General features: G+C 38.0%; 2 protein-coding genes across 4 annotated transcripts; one reads left to right on the top strand and one right to left on the bottom strand.

Annotated features, from left to right (window-relative positions):
• Window positions 1–2,485: 2,485 nt before the first annotated feature.
• On the bottom strand, window positions 2,486–10,103 carry LOC5499572 (toll-interacting protein B). Of its 2 annotated transcripts, none has more exons than XM_048723171.1 (6): window positions 10,027–10,103; window positions 6,570–6,739; window positions 5,848–5,981; window positions 5,161–5,209; window positions 4,138–4,290; window positions 2,486–3,420 (listed from the first exon to the last, which is right to left on the bottom strand). In XM_048723171.1, the coding sequence occupies exons 1-6, from the start codon at window positions 10,052–10,054 to the stop codon at window positions 3,133–3,135; spliced, it is 822 nt and encodes a 273-aa protein (XP_048579128.1). In that variant the 5' UTR covers window positions 10,055–10,103; the 3' UTR covers window positions 2,486–3,132. The 2 variants fall into 2 exon arrangements, with proteins under 2 accessions (XP_048579128.1, XP_048579129.1); XM_048723172.1 differs by having other exon boundaries at window positions 6,570–6,736; window positions 10,027–10,070.
• Window positions 10,104–10,286: 183 nt separating this feature from the next.
• On the top strand, window positions 10,287–23,412 carry LOC5506375 (GDP-L-fucose synthase). 2 transcript variants are annotated; one of them, XM_032374749.2, is made up of 11 exons: window positions 10,287–10,419; window positions 10,879–11,032; window positions 12,159–12,273; window positions 12,753–12,806; window positions 15,495–15,643; window positions 16,212–16,345; window positions 17,088–17,152; window positions 17,887–17,953; window positions 19,855–19,934; window positions 20,577–20,676; window positions 22,017–23,412. In XM_032374749.2, the coding sequence occupies exons 2-11, from the start codon at window positions 10,899–10,901 to the stop codon at window positions 22,070–22,072; spliced, it is 954 nt and encodes a 317-aa protein (XP_032230640.2). In that variant the 5' UTR covers window positions 10,287–10,419; window positions 10,879–10,898; the 3' UTR covers window positions 22,073–23,412. The 2 variants fall into 2 exon arrangements, with proteins under 2 accessions (XP_032230640.2, XP_032230641.2); XM_032374750.2 differs by having other exon boundaries at window positions 10,312–10,443.
• Window positions 23,413–23,672: the final 260 nt, after the last annotated feature.

The raw sequence follows: 23,672 nt of genomic DNA, 5'->3' as shown, positions 1-23,672 counted from the left end.
TAAACAATAAAATTGCGACTCAATCCAATCAGAATTATCGTTAATGGAAAGTGTAAGTTCAAATAATTTAGTTAGATTACATGTGATTATTACAGGAAAAGGATCGATGATTCCAAAATTTGAAATGAGCCTTTTTTAAATTTATATTTCGCAAGTACAAATGAAAAATCTTGAGAAATCTTGAAAAGTATTGATGAAGCGGCAAAAAAGCGGTCATCAAATGACGTTAGTTATCTGAGAAGATTCTTGAAAACAATACAAATACAAAAGTGTTGATAATATAACAAAAAGATATAATATTGAACAAAATGACAATTGAAATAAATCACATCGTTCAGGGCTGATGAGTGATAATTCACTAAGCGTGAGGTTTTAGGTAGAACTGTATCTAAAATAGATTCAATGATAAGTCTACGATTACTTACTAGAAGAAGGTTCACTTAGTTACCAGCTGATTCGCAAGTAGTTGAAGTCCTGCAAGTTGTCAGATTTCGAATGCTCTCCTCTAGTAGCTGTGCCACACTCTAGTATTGAAACTTGACGGAGGGACAGCTTAGACCAATGGAAAGAGGTTCTTCAATGGCGAAAACATTAGATACTTATTACTAACAGCCTTCAGGTCTCCGCACAACAGGAAACAACTTCGCGATTTAAATCATTTGAATTTTAAATTTCAAATTTAATGTCACCTTCACTTTTAAAAAAAGGCAAATATTTGCACCGGTTGCTTATTCCCTCAAGAAGAAGAAATGTGATTAACTGCTTTGTATGCTCCAATTTTAGTGGTAAGTGCTTACGCTTGCTATAAGCTTTACTATTAAATCTGTCTAGGTTTAAATGGTTGTAATGTGAAATTGTATTGTTTCGGTTCTACGTATCCGGTGACAACCGTGGGCTATTCTGGGAGACGGAGAAAAAAGGTACTTTTCAGAAAACAGCAGGATATATCACTGCCTCCCCCCAAAAAAATTTTTCGCTCGTGCCTGGTCCCTTATTTCGTGTCCAAGATTTTACTGTCTTTTTTTTTCGCGAACAAAAGACTCGTGATGCGTGACTCGTGATGCGTCTCCAGTGAGCCACGTGATCATAATGTATAGCCGTTAAATTTGTTGCTTAATAGCAGCAGAAGAGTGTGCCTATTTACCGAGCCAGGACTCGAGTTAGGACACGAGTTATAAATAAATAAAAAATAAATATATTTTTTTAAAGTATACTATTTTAAAATTTATTCAATTTATAAAAAGTACTATTTATCGGCTGAGGTCTTAGTTTCCAACACTTTTGGATGTTTGGACGAAATAAGCGTTTCTTTTGCAGAGTATTTTCCGCTGTTTACTGTTGTTTCTTGCGTGCTGAAATCGGACCCGCTATGAGGACAAGGAAGCCGGAGCCTGACAGGCAGGCGCGGGTGTTTCGCATTCGTTTAGGTTTAAGTATTTTTAAACGCAATATTTATTGTTGCAATTGTTATTGTTGAGTGCAACACGCATTTCCGTGAACACAACATGGAAGATATAATATAAGTACGTCCCTTCATTTGATATTAGATACAAGCATTTGATTTACTTTCCTGTTCGTTGTTTGGAACCTCTTCGGAATCTTGCCCTTGAAATCTCGGGATCTTCCGGTGACTCTTCCAAAAAATTATCCTTTAGGGTATAAAATTCACCCCAAGTGCTATCCCTTAGGATATTTTAAAAATCTGCTATCCTTTAGCCACTCGCTCGTACCAAACTGATGCCAAAAATAGTGCTTAAAAATTGCGGCATTAAAACTCAGGTATGTTAAGGCCTACAGGCTTGTACGTTGAAAAACAAATTTTCATCAATATCTCGGGGACACAAGGTGCTAATGAAACCAAAATTGGCAAGCACTTTATTCGCATGGATCTCAACATTTTGACAAATTTTGTTACTATGGCAACCGATATAAGGTGGCTCGAGCGTTATAAAATTAATTTTAAAATTAAAATAAAATTAATTTTATTTTTTTGTTATTTATTTAGAAAATTAATTTTGATTTTATTTTTTTATTTATTGTATAACTTGAGTCCTTACTCGAGTCCTGAGTCGGGTACTGACTCGAGTCCTAACTCGAGTCCTCGCTCGGTAATTCGTATATCTCGCGCAGAAGTGTATACGACAATAAAGAAACAACCCAAATGTTTTAGGGAAATTATTCTTATTTCTCACCTTTTTTACAGTCTTTGAGATATTACAAAGACGGGTGGATTTATTTTGATAACTTAAATATCCAATCTTTGAAGGATGTGTTTTACTTAGCTACGGCAATATTACTGCTAGAACCATTTCATACAAAGAATTCCTGAAAAGACTAAAGCGCTTAGGCGCGTACACACAGGGGGGGGGGGGGGGGGGGGGGGATCTTCAAATACTGTTGTTTTCAAATTATACCTATGACTGCGCACCCCCCACTCGTCCAATCCTGGGAACGCGCCCGGCGCTGACCAAACATAAAGCATCAATCAAATGCAGAAAGCAGTTTATTTACCGACAATTAAGGCGTCATAAGCTGTGGCGGTTTACCGAAAAATAGGCTTTCGACCGCTATTTATCCTTCCTCGTAAATTACTTGCTTACTTTACTTGTTTACAAATTGTTTAATAAGAGATTATTTCTCGACCTACAAATCAAGCAGACCGTATTTACTCATTCGAATATATGCATCAAACGCACAGAATGCATGAAAATCGGCTTATTCGAGTAATACGGAAGGATTTACAGTCGAATTCGTCGTACAACGACCGCTCATCTATTCTCGTCCGAAAATAACGCGTATAAAATTGACCAATCATTTTTTTTTATGATTATTGAGGTCTGCAAGCTATCGCAAGACAAAACAAGTACACTCATTTCTGTCGCAATCCATAGCCCCCTGGTTCGGCCGTGAATTAAATTGACCAATCATTTTTTGTGATTATTGAGGTCTTCAAGCTATCCCAAGACAAAACAAGGACATACCAGCATTTCCGTCGCAATACAACAAATTTGCTGTAAATTAAAATGATCAATCATTTTTTTGTGTGATAATTGTGGTCTACAAGCTATCGCAAGAATAAAAAGAATATGCGATCATTTCCGTCGCAATACATTCAAATTCCCAGCCCCCTTCCTACTCCCCCGCGCTCATTGTCAATAGATGCGTCGTCGCCGCATCCACATCCCCATTACAAGCCTCGAGAACAGATTTTATCACGCTCTCCTCAATCGATGGAAACATGTCCTTTAGGTCTTTTATCTCGTCCTCTGTGGGTTCTCGGGGTCGCTGTGGCGGCGGAGGCTGAGTGGGGATTGGTTGCTGTCCATAGCCCCCTGGGTAGAAGACCGGCGTTGGGGCAGGGACCATCATCACAGGGACAGGTTGTGGGTACATCATCGTTTGTGGTCCTGCAGGGACGACCTGAGAAAGGGCCATAAAAGGAAAATATTTTAACCTTAACACAAATAACTTGAGACCAGTACAATTACAAACTCCATATATTGTGTTTAACTATATATACAACCCTATATGAAAATACCATACCTGCCCTGTATGAAAATACCATACCTATACCAGGTTGATCACTCCTTCCATATTTACCCTGTTTACAAATACCAGCTTGATCATTCCTTCTATACCTACCCTGTTTGCAAATACCAGGTTGATCACTCCTTCCATACCTACCCTGTTATGCAAATACCAGGTTAACATTCCACCCTGTTGGCAAATACCAGGTTGATCACTCCTTCCATACCTACCCTGTATGTAAATACCAGGTTGATCATTCCTTCCATACTAACCCTGTATGCGAATACCTGGTTGACCATTCCTTCCATATTTACCCTGTTTGCAAATACCTGGTTGACCATTCCTTCCATACCTACCCTGTATGCAAATACCAGGTTGATCATTCCTTCCATATTTACCCTGTTTGCAAATACCTGGTTGATCATTCCTTCCATACCTACCCTGTATGCAAATACCTGGTTTTTCATGCCTTCCATACTTACCCTGTAAGCAAATACCAGGGTTGATCACTCCTTCCATATTTACCTTGTTTGCAAATACCAGGTTGATCACTCCTTCCATACTTACCCTGTATGCAAATACCAGGTTGATCACTTCTTCCATACTTACCCTGTATGCAAATACCAGGTTGATCATCCCTTCCTTGTCCTCGCCCTGTTTGCCACTTAGAGAGTACCAGTCATCTATAGTTTCTCCATTTAGAACGTCCTCCCTGATCTGCACTAGGCCCCATGCCACACGCTCATCAACAGAGAAAGACCTCTGTGCAATAAAATATCACAGCCTTGAAAGTGGGTATAAAAAACAAGAAACAAAAAAGTGCCTTTATTTATAATTAAGATCTCTCACTCTTGAAATCTGAAAGTTCGGAAAGGGTGTGTATAACAAATGGTGGTGTACCAAATCTGAAAAACAATATATGATTTGCTCCTTTCAATCAAGCATCAGTAAGCAAACAAACTTGATATTACCATACAAACACTTTCAGCCATCAAATTAAATTTTTATGGGTGCATATGTTAACCACTGCATAAGCAAAAGAAGCTTACGACTAGCTTAAGCAGGGCCATTACCGGCCTAGAAATACGATACTTGAGGGTGGGGGGAAGGGGCCAATACGGAGACATAACGTAGACTGTGGGCTATGGCCCAGCGAAATACAGAGAAAAGAGGCCTCTGCTAGTAGGGAAAAGATGGTTTGCAGTTTATTTAATCTTATTTTGGAGCAAAAAGCACTGCCCAGTACAGCTGCCAACTAGATGTTAGTTTATCCCCCAAATAATAAAACCTTATCAGGCCTTCTGCTTGTTTTATAACTAGAAAGTCTACAGGCAAGCTGTAGAAAAACTAGATGGTCTGCATAGGCGTGGTGTAGACAATGTATAAATCAACACGGAATGAAAATGTATGTGAAACGCATGTGAAACAAAGTAGTTCACTGATGTATTAGCCCTTCATATTACCTTTTATGAACGTACTAGCTTTTGCTCTGATGAAGGGCTAACTACTCTGTTTCACCTTCTGCTTGTGGAATCAATTATGACAAACACAACATCTACAAAGGGGCACTATTTTAACCTTGAAGTTGCCTGCCTAAAAAATGAGATATTATTACATAACAATTAGACATACCTCATCAAAAATCTCAACATATATTGTTGAAACACCTTTTGGTAAAGTGCTGGAAAAAAATAATGTGAAAATAATACATCAATATCATACTATACATTAAGAACTGTTGTTGTGCTGAAAATATAGAAGATAAAGCAGGACATGTGATATAAAGGGTGAAGATCTGTTCTACTGGTCTCTAAGGTTTCTTTTCTGTTATACTTTCAGAATAACATGCAAAGCTTGGGAAATATAGAAAAAAAAGCTGCCGATCTAATTGAAAAAGTCAATAAGGGCGAAATTTTTGGAATTTGTTTTCTACATATAAAAAGACAAAAAAAAAGTGATTAAGATGATGCAATTCATGTGTGCTCACATGCAAATAATTGGGCAATCATGATGACGGCTAGGTCAACCTGACCGAAAGAGATGTTTCCGTCTGTGGCAATCAATTATAATTTAATTGCAATGAAATAGGCACAACACTATAGTCAGAGACAGATAAAAAAAAAACTAATGACATTATTTCTACATGTTGTGGTTTTATGAAAAATGGCTGAAATGTATCAGACAGAACATATTTTCACATGCTGGCTATTGAATTCTGGATAAAATTCTATTGATTTCTGAAGTTGTCGTCCACATGTTGGCATCATTGTTGCTTAAGGTCCCTTAATGACACGTTTCACACTGTTTAAGCCATCTTACCTTGCTATTAGTTTATTCCATCTTGGGTTATTAGCGCCGTTATGAGCAGTAGGAGTCTCGAAGACTTGATTGCCCACAGTGATGCGACAATAAGGGTCCATGCGAGTAATGCCATAATTCTTAGCCAGCTTGGCCTATAAATAAGGTGATCATAATTAAAGAGTTTGGACATTGTTAAACACTGCCCCCTGGCTACAGGTAAGTGTTTGATTCCCATGATGCCGAATTGTCATCTATTTGCTATTCCCTGGTTCCCTGGTTCTAGAGTCTGGAATGCAGCTCACCTGTGGATTAGGCTCCTTGCAAATCAAGGGAGCTGCATTTCAGGCTCTAGGTGGATAAGTCTATTGAGGGGGGGGGGGTAATTTTTTTTGAAAATCCGCGGATGGGCACAAAGTTTTGCTTCAATTCAAATCCACAACACATGATAGAAGAAAACAATTTGTAGTAAGAAAACCACACATCAAGTGATTTTTTATCAAGTCAAGAATCAGCAAAATCTGCAGTCACACTATCACAATCTGAAATCAGACATTAAATTTCCAATAGATCCGTGTTCTGGTACGTTTTAAGAATCCAACAATCTGTTCTATTTTTCTTTAAATCGGTAATCTGCGAGCCATCTTAGGATGCATCCGCCGATCCAAAACCTATTCACCCCTCTCCCCCCTTATTAAGGCCAGGACCTGGGTTTGCCGGTATCTGAGAAATTACTAGCTCACCTGTACAACAGTGATACTCAGCCTGCCAACTGGGACCTGTTGCATGGGCATGAACCCTGGCGGCATGTACATAACAGGGGCGCCTCCTGGACCCTGGGCAGGGGCTGACAGTCTTAAGAAATCATCTGGGAGGTCACCAGTCAAGACCCTACTACGCGATCCTGCAACTGCTAAAATTGTGATAATTTATTATTCCCTTTTAAAGCACAAAACAAAACAAAATACAATGAAGTTAGCATTAATAAACTTGCATTGAGTTTTCTACATTATGGCTCAAGACAAGTGTCCCCCTTTGCAATAAGCCATTGGTATTTATTCAAATCATGACCCTTTCTTATTCAATAAACCTAGAGCTTGGACATGACGGAAAAACACAACACAGCACTTCAAATAAGCTCATTTCACATCTAATAAAGCGGAAAAAGTACTTAGTGAGTAATAGCAAACAAAATATCAAATGCGCCTTTTTTTAATTGATGCAGCTTTTTTTAAGTGCATTTGAAATTTGAGCTTTTTGTCTCTGAGCCCATACATAGCGCAAGGATGATCAAGGAGAAAACTATCTTAAAGAGCCAAATTCTTGGTATGTGCATTTCAGCCACATATTATGTGTTTCCATAATCCGTCTGGTCCACTTTCAATTCTTAATAGATGTGCTAATAGTAGACAAAACTATAAAGCACAAGCTGGATCACTCGTTTGTAGCCAAATCCGACGATAAGCGTTCCATGGAGATACTTCAAAGTCATAAAAGAAATCCCTCTTTGTTTTTTTCAGGGGTGGTCAGATTTTTATCAGAGACCCCCCAACGGAAAAACTAGGTCCACTTTTTCTGATGCTGCATCCCCCTCAGGAAAAATCCTGGGTACGGGCCTGTTATTTAAGTTTAGCAGTTAAGCAGGAAATGAACTTTTTTAGTCTACTAATAATACTTGTCTTAAAGAGAAAAAAATAGGTGGTATGGGGAGTGTGTCAGTGCCCTCTGTGCCTGAGTTTAAGGGTGATAGTCAATGTATTATCCCCCAGAGTAATTAATCGAGAAAATCGATCATCGGTTTGCCAATCGATAAATCGATATTAATCCATAAAATCAGCCGATTAATATCGATTGATATTGGTAATCGATTATTAATCGATAGTCACACGAAGATATTCCTTAATTTTATCGATTTCATCGATTATCATCGGCTGTCATTGATTGACTACCCTGGCTTCGGTATTATTTCATAACATTCTCCGGGGCCAACAAAATGATTTTTGTGACTATTTTACCAGCCTGGACCCTACTCTTTCAGCTAAAATCCCTTCTTCGACTAAGCCATTCGCTAGTTTCTTACAAAATGAGGTAGTGAATTCTGTATTTTTTTAGAGCACTGATGACCAAGAAGTTATTAAAATTTGTGAAAGCCTGCGTCCAGGCACTGCTGCTGGATATGACAATATCCATATGGACGTCGTAAAAAATATTATTGATTCCGAAGCCAATAGCTAATATTACCAATTTGTCCATTTCATCGGGCGTTGTCCCTAAAGAGCTAAAAATAGCTCGTGTTAAACCTCTTTTTAAATCTGGTGATAAGGCTCTCTATGTTAACTATAGGCCTGTGTCGGTCTTGCCAATTTTCTCAAAATTTCTAGAGAAAATTATGTATGATCCTCTACATAAATTCTTAATCAAATATAATTTATTGTTCGATAATCAATATGGCTTTAGAAAACACCACTCAACCGCCCTTGCACTTATTCACTTATATGATAAGCTTTCATCTGCCATAGACAATAAGGAATTTACGATGGGCGTGTTTATTGATCTTTCAAAGGCGTTTGACACGGTCAATCATGAAATATTATTAACCAAACTACAATATTATGGCGTGCGTGGAACTTCATTGAAATGGTTTGAGAGCTATCTCTCAGAAAGGATGCAGCTCGTTAACTTTAATGGCCATTGTTCCTCTAGGAAGGTGGTCAAGTGTGGTGTACCACAAGCTCCGTTCTTGGCCCTCTACTTTTTTAATATATATTAATGATCTTTGTACTGTTTCGAGCGCCTTAGAACCATTACTTTTTGCTGATGACACTAGCATATTTTTCTCTCATAGTTATCTTGCTGCTTTATCAGAAATAGTTAATAACGAGTTGGAGAAAATGGCAGACTGGTTTTCAGCTAACAAATTATCTATTAATATAATAAAGTCGAATTATATGATATTTAGACCACGGCAAAAAAGGCAAACACTTGAAGTTGATGTATGTATTGGCCATCATTATCTTTTGCAGGTTAAAGAAACAGTTCTTCTAGGTGTCGTTTTAGACGAACATTTGACGTGGATTCCACATATTTCTAATGTTACTAGGAAAGTCTCCAAAGCAGTGGGCATCATGTACAAAGCAAGTTTTTGCCTTCCTAAGCGTTCTCTTATGGCTCTCTACTACTCTCTAATATATCCGTACTTACAATATTGTATCTGTGTTTGGGGTTCAACATACCCTTCAAATCTCAATCGTCTTTTTTGGCTCCAGAAAAGAGCTGTACACATTATTTCAAATAAGCCATATGATGTTCATACTGAGCCAATATTTAAAGATCTAAACATTTTGAAATTTCACTGCATTTATTTATTTCATATTGGTAAGCTAATGTTTCAATTTAAGACTAAAATTCTTCCTCGATACTTTGACAATATATTTTTTTTCAATTCTCAAATTCATAATTACAATACAAGACGTGCTTAGCTATTTCACATTCCTAAATGCAGAACAAATATACGCAAATTTGCACTTAGATATCAAGGGCCTGCATTTTATAATTCCCTAGACACTGATACTCAGTCTGCAACTACTTTAGCTTCTTTTTTGACTAGCCTTAAAACTGTTCTTCTCAACTAGTATATTGAATTTTTCCCTTTTTTGACTTTTTGTATGTGTGTATGTGTTGTTGTTTTTTATATAAAATCATAGTTCAGGTATATTAGTATGTAATCTCCTTATTTATATTTAGCCATGACTAAATATTAATATTATGTATTTTTTTACTTATAAATGGGGAGGACTGTCTCGTATAAGCCTTCTGGTTTTTATGGTCCTCCCCGCCATGTATTCGTCTAATTAATTATATATTTAATGTACTTATTGTAAATATGTGGCAAATAAAAAAACTTGAAACATTTCTAGACGGATTTTGACACTGACATTGAAATGGCTTATACATTTTAACATATCTAGAGCTTTTAAATTCAATATGAAATGGCATTTTTCTTCTTAAATCAATGCAATTTAGGTGGCATATTCACTGATGAACAATTGTGTCTGAGATCGAGCTCATTCAACGTTAATATTCAGAAACACAAAGGCTCGATAAATGCTCTTAAGAAAATATATGTTCATTTTAATAGGAACTTATTTTGATGTGGGGTTGGAGTAGTGAAAATTATTTGGCTGTACATAAGTTACGTACCCTGTTGTTGTTGTTCCGTTTCCGCCATCTTGAATGAAAAGAATGGGGACTACAAGGAACATGTAGGGACATATCAGGCCGTTTACAAGCGTTTGTCGGTTTCCCTGTGGTAAGCCCCCAAACGAGGGAAACTGCGATAAATGAACAGAATATACGGAATATACATTTCCAATTTCCTTATAGCTATTTCGGAAATTGCAATAATTTAAGTTTTTTTTTTTTTAATTTTTGTGTATTTCAGCAACTTGAATTGTTCTCAATTGCGGTCTTCCTGTGGTAGTTGCAATAAGCCCGCGGAGCATACTGGTCTTGCTGTTTCCTGAGTGCCGAAAGTTCGAACGCACAAAGTCATTTCGAAGTAAAAATCAGGCGAGAACCATCTTTTCATTTGAGGTAAATTAGATAGCCATTTTTAAGGTGAGCGCATTGGCTCTGTGTTTATTTCTAATTGGATTTTCTCATAGTTTCTACTTACATAAAATAGTATCCTTGAGTATCGATAACTTACATTATAATTTCCACGTGTCAAATTTTAATGTGCTTTGGAAACTGATTAAGGAAGAAGAAAGATGCAATTTTTGAAAACCGATGCATTTAATGACATAAAAATGCAATTGCCACTGTGCGTAAATTTGTATTGTCGCAGCTTCGAGATTTCTTTCATCATGACATAACATAAAATGAGCGAGATATCACTACATTGCATAAACTTGCAAAAAAAAAGTCGTTTTCAGCAATTTTTCCTGTCAAGTCATTCATTTCTTTGAGCTTTACTGCAATAACCTAGTCCCAGATGCAAGCTGGAATGATGTCCAAATAAGATCCAAATAATGTTCTTTTCTTGTCCATCAGGTGTTGGTCATATCATTACTATGGCAACGAAAAAGGTTCTAGTAACAGGGGGTACTGGTCTGGTGGGCATGGCATTGAAGAAGATAGTCGAGACGGAAGAGTCCCACCCAGATGAAGAGTGGATATTCTTGTCTTCAAAGGATGGGGACCTTACGTAAGGAATATCAACTAAGTTTAAATGTTGCAATTAATGAATTGATCAATCAATCGATCAATCAATCAGTATTTGTTATTTGCACTTCCTTTGTATTTTTAAATATATTTTTAAGCATTATTTTAGCATTTTTTAATTCTTATTTTTTTATTATATTCTAACTTGAATATTGACATGCAAGGATACAGTGGCCCATAAGAGCAATACAAAAACAAATACAAATACAAGGTTAAAATTCACAAATACAAATTGAAAATACAAGTTCAAAATACTAATACAAATTCAAAATACACAAATACGAGTTCAAAATACACAAATACAAATTCAAAATACACAAATACAGATTGAAAATACACAAATACAAGTTCAAAATACACAAATACAAGCTTAAAATACACTCACACAAATTCTGAGGACTGAAAAGGAGGTTTTGAAACAAGGCTGATGCTAAAAAAAAACAAAAAAAAACACAGAAATAGCAGTATTCAATGCAAATGTATGCTAATCAAGATAAAACAATTGACTCGATTCATTTGTATGCATTTGCATTGTCATTGAAAACGGCTCATGGATAATTCAATGTTTGAACTTAGCCTAACTCAGGCAAATAAAAGTTCAGCATTGAGGGTTGGCAGGGGTTTGGGGGAGGGTTGGTAGTGTGTCATTTTGTCCTTCGATTCAGAGTCTTGCAATTACTTATCTTACTGTATTCCTAACAATTTTTTGTGTGAAATAAGTGTTTAGCTGGTTGCTTCTAAACTGAAAATATTAGAGGCTTTTACACCAAGTACATTGTATGCTTTCAATGATTATTGAACACATTTCACATTCTTATTTTTGTTGCCTACACTACAAACTTGCTTAAAAAAAAGAATTCCTGTCAGTGTGTGATGATAAAGAGGATAATTATTACATTACACCAAATTTTAATCTTTGCTCTTTTTGTATGTAAGATGCTACTCTATGTAACCACATGCAAAAAATAATAATGCACAGTGCAAAGTTAAAAAAATTCAGGGCTTTTTTTCTAATTGTGAGTAAAACACACCTTCTTTTCAAGACAAAAGTATTTATATTTAAAAATGCAGAAAGCTTGGTGTTTATTTTATTTTATTTTTTTTTACAGTGATGCAGAGGCAACAAAGGCCATCTTTGAGAAACATAAGCCCACCCATGTCATTCATTTAGCTGCAATGGTTGGTGGGCTGTTCAAGAACCTTAAATACAATCTGGATTTTTGGGTAAGATTCAAAGAAAAAAAAGACAACTTCTACTTCTGATTTTATTTTCAACATTTTAGAATGATGGGAGATCACCTGAAACTAGATTATTATTTATAAGCGTTATTCAATGCAAATGCGTGCAAATGAAGATGAAACAATCAACTTGATTTATTTGCATGTATTTGCATTGAATACAGCTCATGGATATTATGACGTTTGAACTTAGCCTAAACAGCTAGAATGGCTCAACAGAAAAAGGGACAAAGGATGGAGATCCGGTACAGTGTAAAACTAATTTTTCAAACATTTAACCATGGTCAATTGAAGAGACCTGGTGCAGCAATTGAGTAATTTTGGCACTGTTTTCTACATTTCTGCTTGAATTTTTGATGCAAATGCTAATTAACCCACTTATATGTAATATGCAATTGTAGAATTTTGTTTTATATAGTACTTGATATCTTTTTTTTACTTCCTTATTGTGGATCATTTTACAGAGACTCAACATTAAGATTAATGACAATGTGCTCCATAACTGCTACTTGAATAAGGTATGTGATTCCTAAAAAAATATTTCCATCCACTCTTCTTGTTTGCTTCTTCAGGGCTGTAGCAGGCCTTGAAATATTTATAGGGCACAATACAGAAACATTAAACTAGGTCAGAAACGAAAACTTTATTTTGCTAAAACATAAGTCTAGAGGTTAAGTAGCAAGTCTGAATAAAAAAGGCTCTTTATTTTTGTTGGTTTTTGGATTTTTTTTAAAAATTTCAGTCAAATGAAAATGTCTCGCAGACTGGGGCCAAATTTGGACCGTTGGGAGGCCTGTGGTGACTTCACAACCATGGTACGGCGCGAAATTTTAGTGTTAAATCATATAGGAGATCCGAAATCAATGCCCCAGAACTTAGTCGAATAATGGCGTCGTCGATCGAAAGTACCAGGCCATGTGGCTTAGAACTCACAGACCCTAGTGACAATCAAGAGTTCAACAGAAGAAGACAACAAGGAGTTTGAGATGGTTTTTGAGGAAGGTGGATGCGAGTTTCCGCCATATCACTATCAGAGCGCATACCGAACCGATTGTTGAAGGCTCATCTGGTGAAAAGGAGACACAGCCAAAGCTTTGAATACTATAAAACACTGTGAAAATACACAAATGTGAGTCTAGTCTTCTATGGTGAACTCCAAGCCGTAAGGAAGTTGATTCTGAACTTGTAAAAGGCGAAAGCATTAAAAAAACCTTGACATTACAGAACTACCATTTCCGAATGGAATTAGCCTTCTAGCTGGCTCTCATTGCAGGTTATTCGGAAATGTTATTTTTTTGAATGTTGGGAACCCTGTGCGCGTGCGAAGGCTGAGGTGCGCTGGGCCGAGGGTGCAAAAAAATTGCATTCTCGGCGCAGCGCACCTCGGCCTTCTAGAATGGAATTGGAAGTGTTGTTTTCAATGCTGAATGGGAAACTGAAAGACGATGACTTAACTTTAGAGGTACTTGTCGATGAAGTAGCATAGGTTGGTAAATATGGACATGGACGCATGAAGCTAGCATGGAGAAGTGGGATTGAGGTAAATAAAAATGTTTTTTATTTATCGGTAGATAGCTTTCGTTCGTTTTGTTCACCGTGGAGATTATCAAAACAATTCGTACAATCAAATTCACCTGTTCTGTTCCCTGTATTTCCTATCGGAGAAAGTCGAAGTCAGAGGAAAATAAACTATCAGTGAAATCCTAACAGATAGAAATCCGAGGTGGCGTTATTGGTGTGAGTGCTGTGGACGAATACAATGTTGTCATGTGTATTGCATTTTTGATGAAATTGTTTAAAAAGATTGTGCTTTTATTACCATGCTGTGAAGAATTTGTTTGGTCAAATGTGTTGCCGTTGTGTGAAATACTTGCTTATTCATTTTTGCGTTTTGTATTTTTGAACAAAAGAAATGTATCAATGAAAAAGAAATGACCACTAAAGCCAGGCTGATTCTGTTTTATTACATTCTTTAACTTATATTTAAATAACATCTATAGTAACAAAAACCACTCAACCTCAAAACTTGCTGTGACTCGCACAGTTTGTCACAGCGTAATTGTCTTAAATATGCATTGTACTTATACTTAGTACATGCCGTCCCTTGCGAGCTTTTTCCGTTATGTTCTCTTTTCTTTCCCAATGCAGTGTAGGAAGAGGTCCCCTCTTTAAACTCCTTTTGAATTTCGGGGCCTAAGCATCAGGGAGATTCAGGTTTGATTGCTTGAATCATTCATCAGCGAAATGGCTCGAACAAAGAGCATTGGCTCTTCCGATGGTGAACTCCTTTCGCTTAGTCCTGACGAATTGGGCCCATTTTTTCCTAATTTCCGGGTCTTTTGGAGATGCATGTATTTGACACATGTGTTGTATAGTGGTTGTTGGAGCAGCCCATAGCTGCGCAAGTACTGCCTGTTTTTTTTGACGAGTTTGCTGTCATTTTAAAACGAAGTTGCTATAATTTTAAAACAATTTTGAGAAGCTGTACCAAGGTTGTGACGTCAGAAGCCCGGCTTTGACCGAGCAAAACGACAGTTTGCACTGGCAAAACAACAACTTCACGCATGTAAAAAAAAATGAAAAACCTTGGAAGGGCTTTGTTTAGGTAACTGTCTACCTTAAAGCATCAATAAGTGGGAAAAAAACAAATTATTCTACAGTTCAGCCTTTCTTTAAGAAAATATTAGGGGTCCAGCCACGCCCCTAATGATCATTTCCTTATAATTTTGGGGAAATTTTGGTGGGGCACGTGCTTCCAGTTTTGCATACTTGATGGCTATTTTTTTTAATTCCCCCTTTACAATTGCTCACCTTCAGGGGCGTAGCCAGGGGGTGGCCCAGGGCCCCCCCTCCCATCTAGTAGCCAAAATACAGTAAATGTATGAGACATTATCTAAAATACAGGAGAAAAAGCCTTAAAAGGGGATTTTGGGCCCCCTTCTGTTAAAATTCTACTCTGCTGACCCAAAGTGCCCATACTATGCAACAAAGTTTAAGGATTTTAGGAACGTCCATTTGGTGCAAGAACCAGAGAAGTCATTGCAAATTGACCACGAGGGGCACAATCATGCCCCTAATGGTCACAGGATCCCTGGGCCTTATTTGTGTGCAACAGCAATGCCATCTAACATGTCTGTATGTCTCAAAGACTTGTCTTTATGACTTTGTCTAAAGCTAGGCATTCTGTCTGAATTTTTGTTTTTCAGGTCCAGAAATGTGTGTCCTGTTTGTCGACATGCATCTTTCCAGACAAGACAACATATCCTATTGATGAAACAATGGTACATAATGGGCCGCCGCATGACTCAAATTTTGGATATGCATATGCCAAGAGGATGATTGACGTACAAAATAGGTATGAGACCTAAACATAATTAAACCTCTGGTCTTTCTTTGAATCACGAAGTCACGTCAGAGGGCTAAACATGAGCTCCACATTTTAGCCTTGAAAATGTCTCAGCTAACCTCAAACCCATTCATCAAAAAGAATGTCAGTTTTTATCAATGAGATTTCCTACGGGTCTGGCGAGTTCAACAAAATATTGGCATCCTCAACATTATTTTTCATAAGCAAAAATAATAATTATACATTTTAAACCCACTTAAAGCCGCATTGTCACCAGTTTACTTCCGGTCGATTACATAAAAATATCTGATGATTTTTAACCGAAAATGCGAAAAATGTTTCAAAATATTGAAAGCAGTGTGTTTATTAGAAGTTCCTTTGAGGATGTGATTGATAATTTAGAGCGGATGGCCTGTTAATAGATTCTTTTGTATTTCAACGGTTGAGGTTTCCGTCGGAGCTCCGGAAGTAAGCTGGTGACAATGTGGCTTTAACATAACCGTTAAGTAACACGTAACCTCTACACCATTAGTGTAGTATCTATTTGATATATATTTTTAATGCAATGTGCGTACAGGGCTTATCACATCCAACATGGCTGCCAGTTCACCAGTGTCATCCCGACTAACGTATATGGTCCCCATGACAACTATAACCTAGAGGACTCTCATGTTATTCCTGGGCTTATCCATAAGTGTTACCTTGCTATGAGTGAGTATCAGATAGTCCCACAAGTATCCCTTTGCCATGAGTGAGAACCAAAGATTTCAACTTCAATGTTCTTTCTATGAGTGAATATCAGATAATTCCACAAGTATCACTTTGCCATGAGTGAGAACCAAAGAGTTCCACTTCAATGTTCTTTCTATGAGTGAATATCAGATAGTCCCACAAGTATCCCTTTGCCATGAGTGAGAACCAAAGAGTTCCACTTCAATGTTCTTTCTATGAGTGAATATCAGATAGTCCCACAAGTATCCCTTTGCCATGACTGAGAACCAAAGAGTTCCACTTCAATGTTCTTTCTATGAGTGAATATCAGATAGTTCCACAAGTATCACTTTGCCATGTGTAAGAACCAGAGAGTAGCAAGTGTTATCTTGCTACAGTATGAGTGAGTATCAGAGAGTTTCAAAATAGTGTTACTTTGCTTTGAGAGAGAACCAGAGAGCTCAATTTAAGTGTTCACCTTGCTACAGTTTGAGCAGGTATCAGAGAATTTCAAAAAAGTCTTACTTTGCTATGAGAAATAACCAGAGAGCTCCATTTAAGTTTTACCCTACTACAGTATAAGTAATTATTAGAGAGTTTTGAAATACTATGTTATCACTTTGCCATGAGTGATAACCAGAGAGTTCCACAAGACAGTGTTTCATTGTCATGAGCGAGTCTCAGTAAATCCCACATTGCAAGCTTGTATAATTTGCATATCTGTATTTTATTTGTATATCAGAGGAGGACAAACCATTGATTGTCTGGGGCACTGGGAAGCCAAGAAGACAGTTCATTTATTCATTGGTCTGTACATAATGCTTACACTGTGCATACGTAAATTAAAATTGCGAGATGTGATCAAGTTAAAGCAGTATACCTTACCTATTAGTTTTGATAATCTCCCTCACATTTTGTTTTTTAAACATCACCAACATTGCTGGCAGGGCATGGCTAAACACTGTTTTCACAATGTGAACCAGAAATGGTTCTAGCGCTGTTTACACAGTGCTTTCAAATTTAAACACTGTACCCTAAGCTAGTACTGTACTATGGACAAGAGCCCCTGTAGATCTTTTAAAAGCAGGACCTCGGGCTTAGTCCTTATTCAAGTGTTGATGGATTCAAAGTTCTCATTGTCGGTAGGGACGTACCTGACTGTAGAAAGCCGAGATTTTCACCTCTAAAAGTAAAGCTGCATAGATTAAACTTTGCTCCTCTGGCTAGAATGCAAAGAATGGTTCACTGAGCTATTGTGCCACTTTCTAGAATTTGTATAGGGTTCATTAGTTTGACTCTTATGTAGAATACACAGATTTACCGATCGGACCAGCGGAAGTTCGGGTCTCAATTTGAACACAGGAAGGAATTGGGAACTTTTCAGGAGCTGCACGTTCCTTAAAGGGGCTAAGATTGGGAATGTAGTAGTCTCATGTTCATGCATTTTTTTGTGGGAATGCAGTAGTCTCATGTTTATCCATTTTTTGGTGGGAATGCAGTAGTCTTATGTTAATTCATTTTTCTGCAAAACTCTTTTACAGGATCTTGCTCGCCTGATGATCTGGGTTCTTCGTGATTACAATGAGATTGACCCAATCATTCTATCAGGTAAATTAGATTACGCGATTTTGACTTCCACCTAAAGCGCTGTATCCTTATTTAATCAAAACTACTCCTGAAATCAAGACTAGGTTGAAGTTGTACGTTTATCTCTGTATTCTCAGTTTAGCCTTGCTGACGTTTCAAGCGTTTACGCTTCGACAGACGCTTTAGACAATTGCTCCGACGAAGGGCAAAGGCTCGAATCGTTCCACTTTATACAGCTTCACTCTTGTGTCGATTTATTTTGCTGTTCACCCCACGCCAACGCAGACCACCTAGTTTTACTACAGCTTGTCTGTGGCCTTTCTAGTCATTCTACGGTACTTTCTTTTATGCTGTAACTTTCTTGTAATCAGGCCGGCACATTTCATGAGGTTCTCATTAGGGACGAGCTACTGGGCTACGGGCCTGATGCGATGAAAATTAAGCGCGAGAGTCAGTCTTCTATGTTGGCGGCTTCTTGTTCGAATTTGACACACCAAAGACCGCCGTTAAGCCAAAGACAGATTTCACAATGACAGAATGAATTACACGAGAAACAACATGAAACTTCTATAAAAATGGAAGCTTAGGTTGTGTAGATACTTTTTCTGTTGTTAGTAGTTTGATGCGCATTCAATAAAGCGCTGAAAATTAAGCACGAGAGCTCTACCCGCAGCCAATATCACACCGAAATCGATAAAACTCATGTCGTTTATTCATTTTGGGTTTCAAGCATTCTAGCTAATTGATATTCAATTGAACGCTTTAATAGTCGGATGACCTATTTCATTCAACGGCACATCGAATGCTCCAAAAATACGTTTATATGATCTAACCAAACGTTTTTTTTTTCTCCTTAAACGACGAGTCTAAAAACTAAACGAACTGCAAAATCGTTTATGCAATCTGGACTTCATCTAAACGTGCTTCAACGGAGTTCAACGGCAAACGGCAGTAAACGTTATTTCGTTAAGGTACGTTTTCGCGTGCTGGGTCAGAAAATGGTATAACAAGAAAGACTACAGACAAGCTGTAGAAAAACTAGATGGTCTGCGTTGACGTGGTGTAGACAAGGTATAGAACAACACAAGGTTGAATAGGTATGTTGAACCCTTCTGTGAAACTGCTCTGTTTCACAGAGGCATTCCACATACCTTTTCAACCTTGTGTTGAATTTTACTGTAAAGTTAGCTTCAGCGGCGTAGCCAGGATTTTTAACAGGAGGTGGCCCAAAAGGGACTTTCAAGGCATTCTCTCCTGTATTTTAGATAATGTATCACGACATATACTGTATTTTTGGCTGCTTGAAAGGGTGGTGGGGGGGGGGGGGGGTGGCTGAGCTTAGGTTGTGGACCAGAGAGGTCAAGGAAGGGAGTCATTAAGTCTCTCTCTAAGTCCCCAGCTCAGGCGATACTGTACTTTCCATAAGACTTATTCTACCTGGTTCCGTATCAAAGACTGACCCCAACATTGTCAGCAGTCTCATTTTCACTGTGTCATTATATAGAGATAAGAAGTCTCCAACCTAAAGCTTTTGGAACCGATTTTTTTTCCTATTTTACACGCATTTTTACAATCACTGTAGGTTTCAATTTCGCATGTGATAAAGCAGGTGACCAACGGCGACCAAAATGTTCAACCTTCTCTATATCAATTCATAGACATTCCTTTAAAATTTAACGAAATATTTCCTATTGGCAAGAACCCTCTTTAAAAAAAAAAAACAAGCCACAGATTTTCCAGATAATGTTACCCCCACAAATGAATGGTAAACCAAATTTAAACCGGAATTTTGTCGTCAAATAAATTGAATGGTTTTGCCCAGGTTCGTCGCATCATTTAGCCTGTTCTTTATGCCACTGTGCGAGTACCCCTTTAAGTCTACAAGCCGTAACGGTTGAATTTTTATTATTTTTTTCCTTCAGTGAGCGAAGAGGAAGAAGTGTCAATCAAAGAGGTTGCCGAAATGGTTGCCAAGGGGATGGGCATGAAGAAGGAGCTGGTGGTATCCTTTTACTAGTATATTGTGTAATCACTAAGTCAAACCGGAAAGGGGGGGGGGGCAACATGTAGTTCACATTTTATGTTGAATGTCTCTCTTTCGCTGAAGTTATGAGCACTAGCCTTTGGCCTCGACGAAAGGTTAAGCTTGATATGTACTTACTAGTCTATTTTCAGAGAGCCTTTCAAAATAAGACTTGAACGAAAGGGAGATGTGAGGAATTAAATACAACTGTAAACATCATTAAAGCGAACTCTGCGCTGTGATTGGCAAATTGGTGACCATATGATTGTTTCGCATTGTGATGTTACTTCGGAAACACATTTATGAAACAAAATGTCTTATTTGGCACGAGTAATACCTTCTTCACCTCCAGAGCGGATGGGAAATTGAAGCATGAAATGCCATATAAATAGAATTGATTTATTATTAACTGATGATAATGCTGAAACACCGCCATAGACCACTCTGCCAAACATTTAAGTCTAAACAAGAAATTGCCACACTTTTCATCGCGCCGTAGAGCTGCTCCTTGTCTATCGTTCTTGAATATTTATGGTTACGTATTAATTAGACGGGAGCGATTTTACAAGAGGCCGTTGCTATGTTTTCTGTTGGATGTTTTCTTTTAACTGCACTGCACAGCTCGATACAACCAAGTCTGATGGTCAGTTTAAGAAAACTGCTAGCAACGAGAAACTGAAGAAACTACGCCCAGACTTCAAGTTTACCGACCCCCAACAAGGTGCTGTGATGACTTCAAAGTGCTATTTAGAAACATTAGTGGTATTTACAACCTTAGAGAGTCAAAGATGTCGAAACACCGCTTTTAAAAAAATGACAATATCATCAGTTTACTTCCAATAGAATCAAAAAGCCCAAACTGTCGCGATCTCGTACCAGAACAATGAATACAATACACCAAAAACTGGAATTCGACTCTGCCAAATTTTCGTCTTTTATAAGATTTCTTCAGGGCAGACTGAAGAAGGTGAATCGTTACAAGCTTATTTACATCAGAATAGTAGCGTGAGACGCAAAAACATTACAACTGACAAAAACGTCATACGCATTCCTAGGGACGACACATTGAAAGACAGGCGTAAAGGTAAGAATGATCGTGTACCTTTTGTAGTCACTTTTCATCCAGCTTTACCTAATTTACCTGGTATTCTTCGTAATTTACAGCCAGTTCTAGAATCTTCTAGTAGATGTAGGGGTGCTATTGGTAGGGTACCTATGGTGACTTATAGGAAACCTAGGAGTTTAAAGGATATGTTGGTGCACTCCTCTCTTAAAGAGGATAGTACTCAGGTTAGAGGTTGTGGTAAGTGTGGCGGTAAAAGGTGTAGGGTGTGTAACTTTCTTAAGACAGGGCGGGAGTTTCGCAGTACAGTTACTAATAAGAAATATGTCATTAATTTTGACTTGGACTGTAACTCAGATTTTGTTTTTTATCTAATTACTTGCTCTATGTGTAGCAAGCAATACATAATAGGGTCTACAATCAATAGTTTTAGGAAGCGTTTTAATAATCATAAAAGTAGGTTAAATAAGCACCCTAGTTTACCGGTTAGTGAAAGTGTTAAGGATGACCTTATCTATCAACATTTTCATTGCGACAATCATTTAGGTCTTTAATAATGTTATGGTACAACTTATAGATAAATGTAACTCTGAGGCTCAGCTTAGGGAAAGGGAAGGCCAGTGGGCTTATCGGCTTAAGTCTATCTACCCGCGAGGTCTTAATAGTGATGACTTTTTTGTAGTAGGAACCCACGTAGAGATGTGTAAATTCTTTTTATCCATAGCGCGTGCTATTCTAGAAAATGCGCGTTTTTGTCAGTTGTAATGTTTTTGCGTCTCACGCCACTATTCTGATGTTAATAAGCTTGTAACGATTCACCTTCTTCAGTCTGCCCTGAAGAAGTCTTATTAAAGACGAAAATTTGGCAGAGTCGAATTCCAGTTTTTGGTGTATCAGTTTACTTCCGGTAGATAACGTTACGATTTTATATTAACTGAACCTTGTCAAAAAAGTTATTACTTTTAAGTTTATTAAGATAAACTTTCCTTTTTTTCCAGCAATCAAGGAAAGTTGTGAATGGTTTCTACAAAATTTTGAGACCTGCCGCAAGTAAAGGCCATTCTTCCATTCACTGTGACGCATGTAGGTAGGAAAAAAAATAAAAGGTTTCGTAATGTGATGAACAACTGGATTAGGTACAAGCAGTGTGCGCCAGGATAATGGAAGTGAAAATCATAGCACACTATCAGGCCCCAGGTAGAACACAGTTGCAATTGTAGCATTTGCGCAATTGCAATTAAGCCAGCAGTAACCTAGCTTAATTAGCCGTATAAGCCCATTGCTTTGTGATGTGTTCCGCGTTACTCGCAGAATCCCTCAACTGCTCGAACGTTAGAAATACCGCTTATTCTAAAAAGATACACATCACAAAGCAATGAGAGTTGATTGTTACCTTTATTCTAGGATATAAGACAATTATAGGACAATTACAGGAGGTGATCAGTCATGAAAATATTCGGGCTAGTCACTGGGATTGACTGGAGACTGACTGAGAGGTTGGCTGGGTTATCTTCCATCTCATAGAATCAAGGAAACCGCCCATGGTGTCTTTGTGAGCAGGGGATTTGTTTCAAATTTGTTCTGAATGCTAACCGGCATTGTCTGCCGTCTGAGATCAAAGTACGATTAATCAGCCTCTGCCAGCCGCCATTTTGTCATCCTTGCAAAATACCAAGTGTGAAAAAGCATCCATTTCCATCGGCGGATTTGAAGAAGCAAATATTTTGGATTGAATTTGGCAAATAAAGCATTTAAAGTTTGTTTTTGAATGGTTATTTTCAGATTTTTACACATTATGTGTCTTCCAAAAAGAAATAACAAAGGTGTTGCTGGCAAGGTATTTTGACATTCAAATAAAATTACTGTATGTTCAATCCAGCCACTGTGATGTAGATATTTGTTTAGGTCTTACTTGATGAAAATGTTTTGAACGAACCATACTGCCGTGGCAGGACAGTGCTGAATAACGTATGCGCATGCGCGTGCTCTGGCGAAAACAAACACAATAGTAGTGTTGAATCGTTCGAGAAAAGGTACGAAAGGCTGACTTTAGTCGCTGATTTGTCTAACAGTACAGCATTAAAACCATACTGTACAAAAGATGACAGATTTGTGTGATAATGAGGGAGTCATAAAGAAAATTATAGCCTTAGGTTTGGTCTAGTTTTCTTAGCATTCGCCAAAATGTGACAGTTCGCCCGTAAAAAGCCGCCATTTCAAAACAAAAGGGCTGGTTTAACCGCGCGGTACTGGAACTAGTCTTGCGTTCTTCATCACTGGCCCGTGGCAGTGAAATCGGAATTAATTGTTGGTTGAGGGTTGAATGGCCGAGTGCAGGAGCCGGATGCTGTATTTATGCAAATTTTATTTATCAATAAAGGAAGGGGAACCTAGCATTTGGTGAATTCTGTTTCTTATTGTGATTGAAAGACGTAAGAGCTACGAGCTTGCGTGCTAGTTTAACAACGAAGAGCTTGCTTGTTTATAGTGCGACGCGCGCTACCGTGACCACCTTGGTGTTTGTGTGTGTGCGTGCGTGCGTGTGTGTGCGTGCGTGCGTGTGCGTGCGTGTGCGACGCGCGCTACCGTGACCACCTTGGTATTTGTGTGTGTGTGCGTGCGTGCGTGCGTGTGCGACGCGCGCTACCGTGACC

This window comes from Nematostella vectensis, chromosome 15 (genome assembly GCF_932526225.1).
Source record: "Nematostella vectensis chromosome 15, jaNemVect1.1, whole genome shotgun sequence".
Taxonomy (NCBI): Eukaryota; Metazoa; Cnidaria; class Anthozoa; order Actiniaria; family Edwardsiidae; genus Nematostella; species Nematostella vectensis.
The sequence above is the reverse complement of the archived record's forward strand: the minus strand, read 5'-3'. Positions and strand labels throughout refer to the sequence as shown.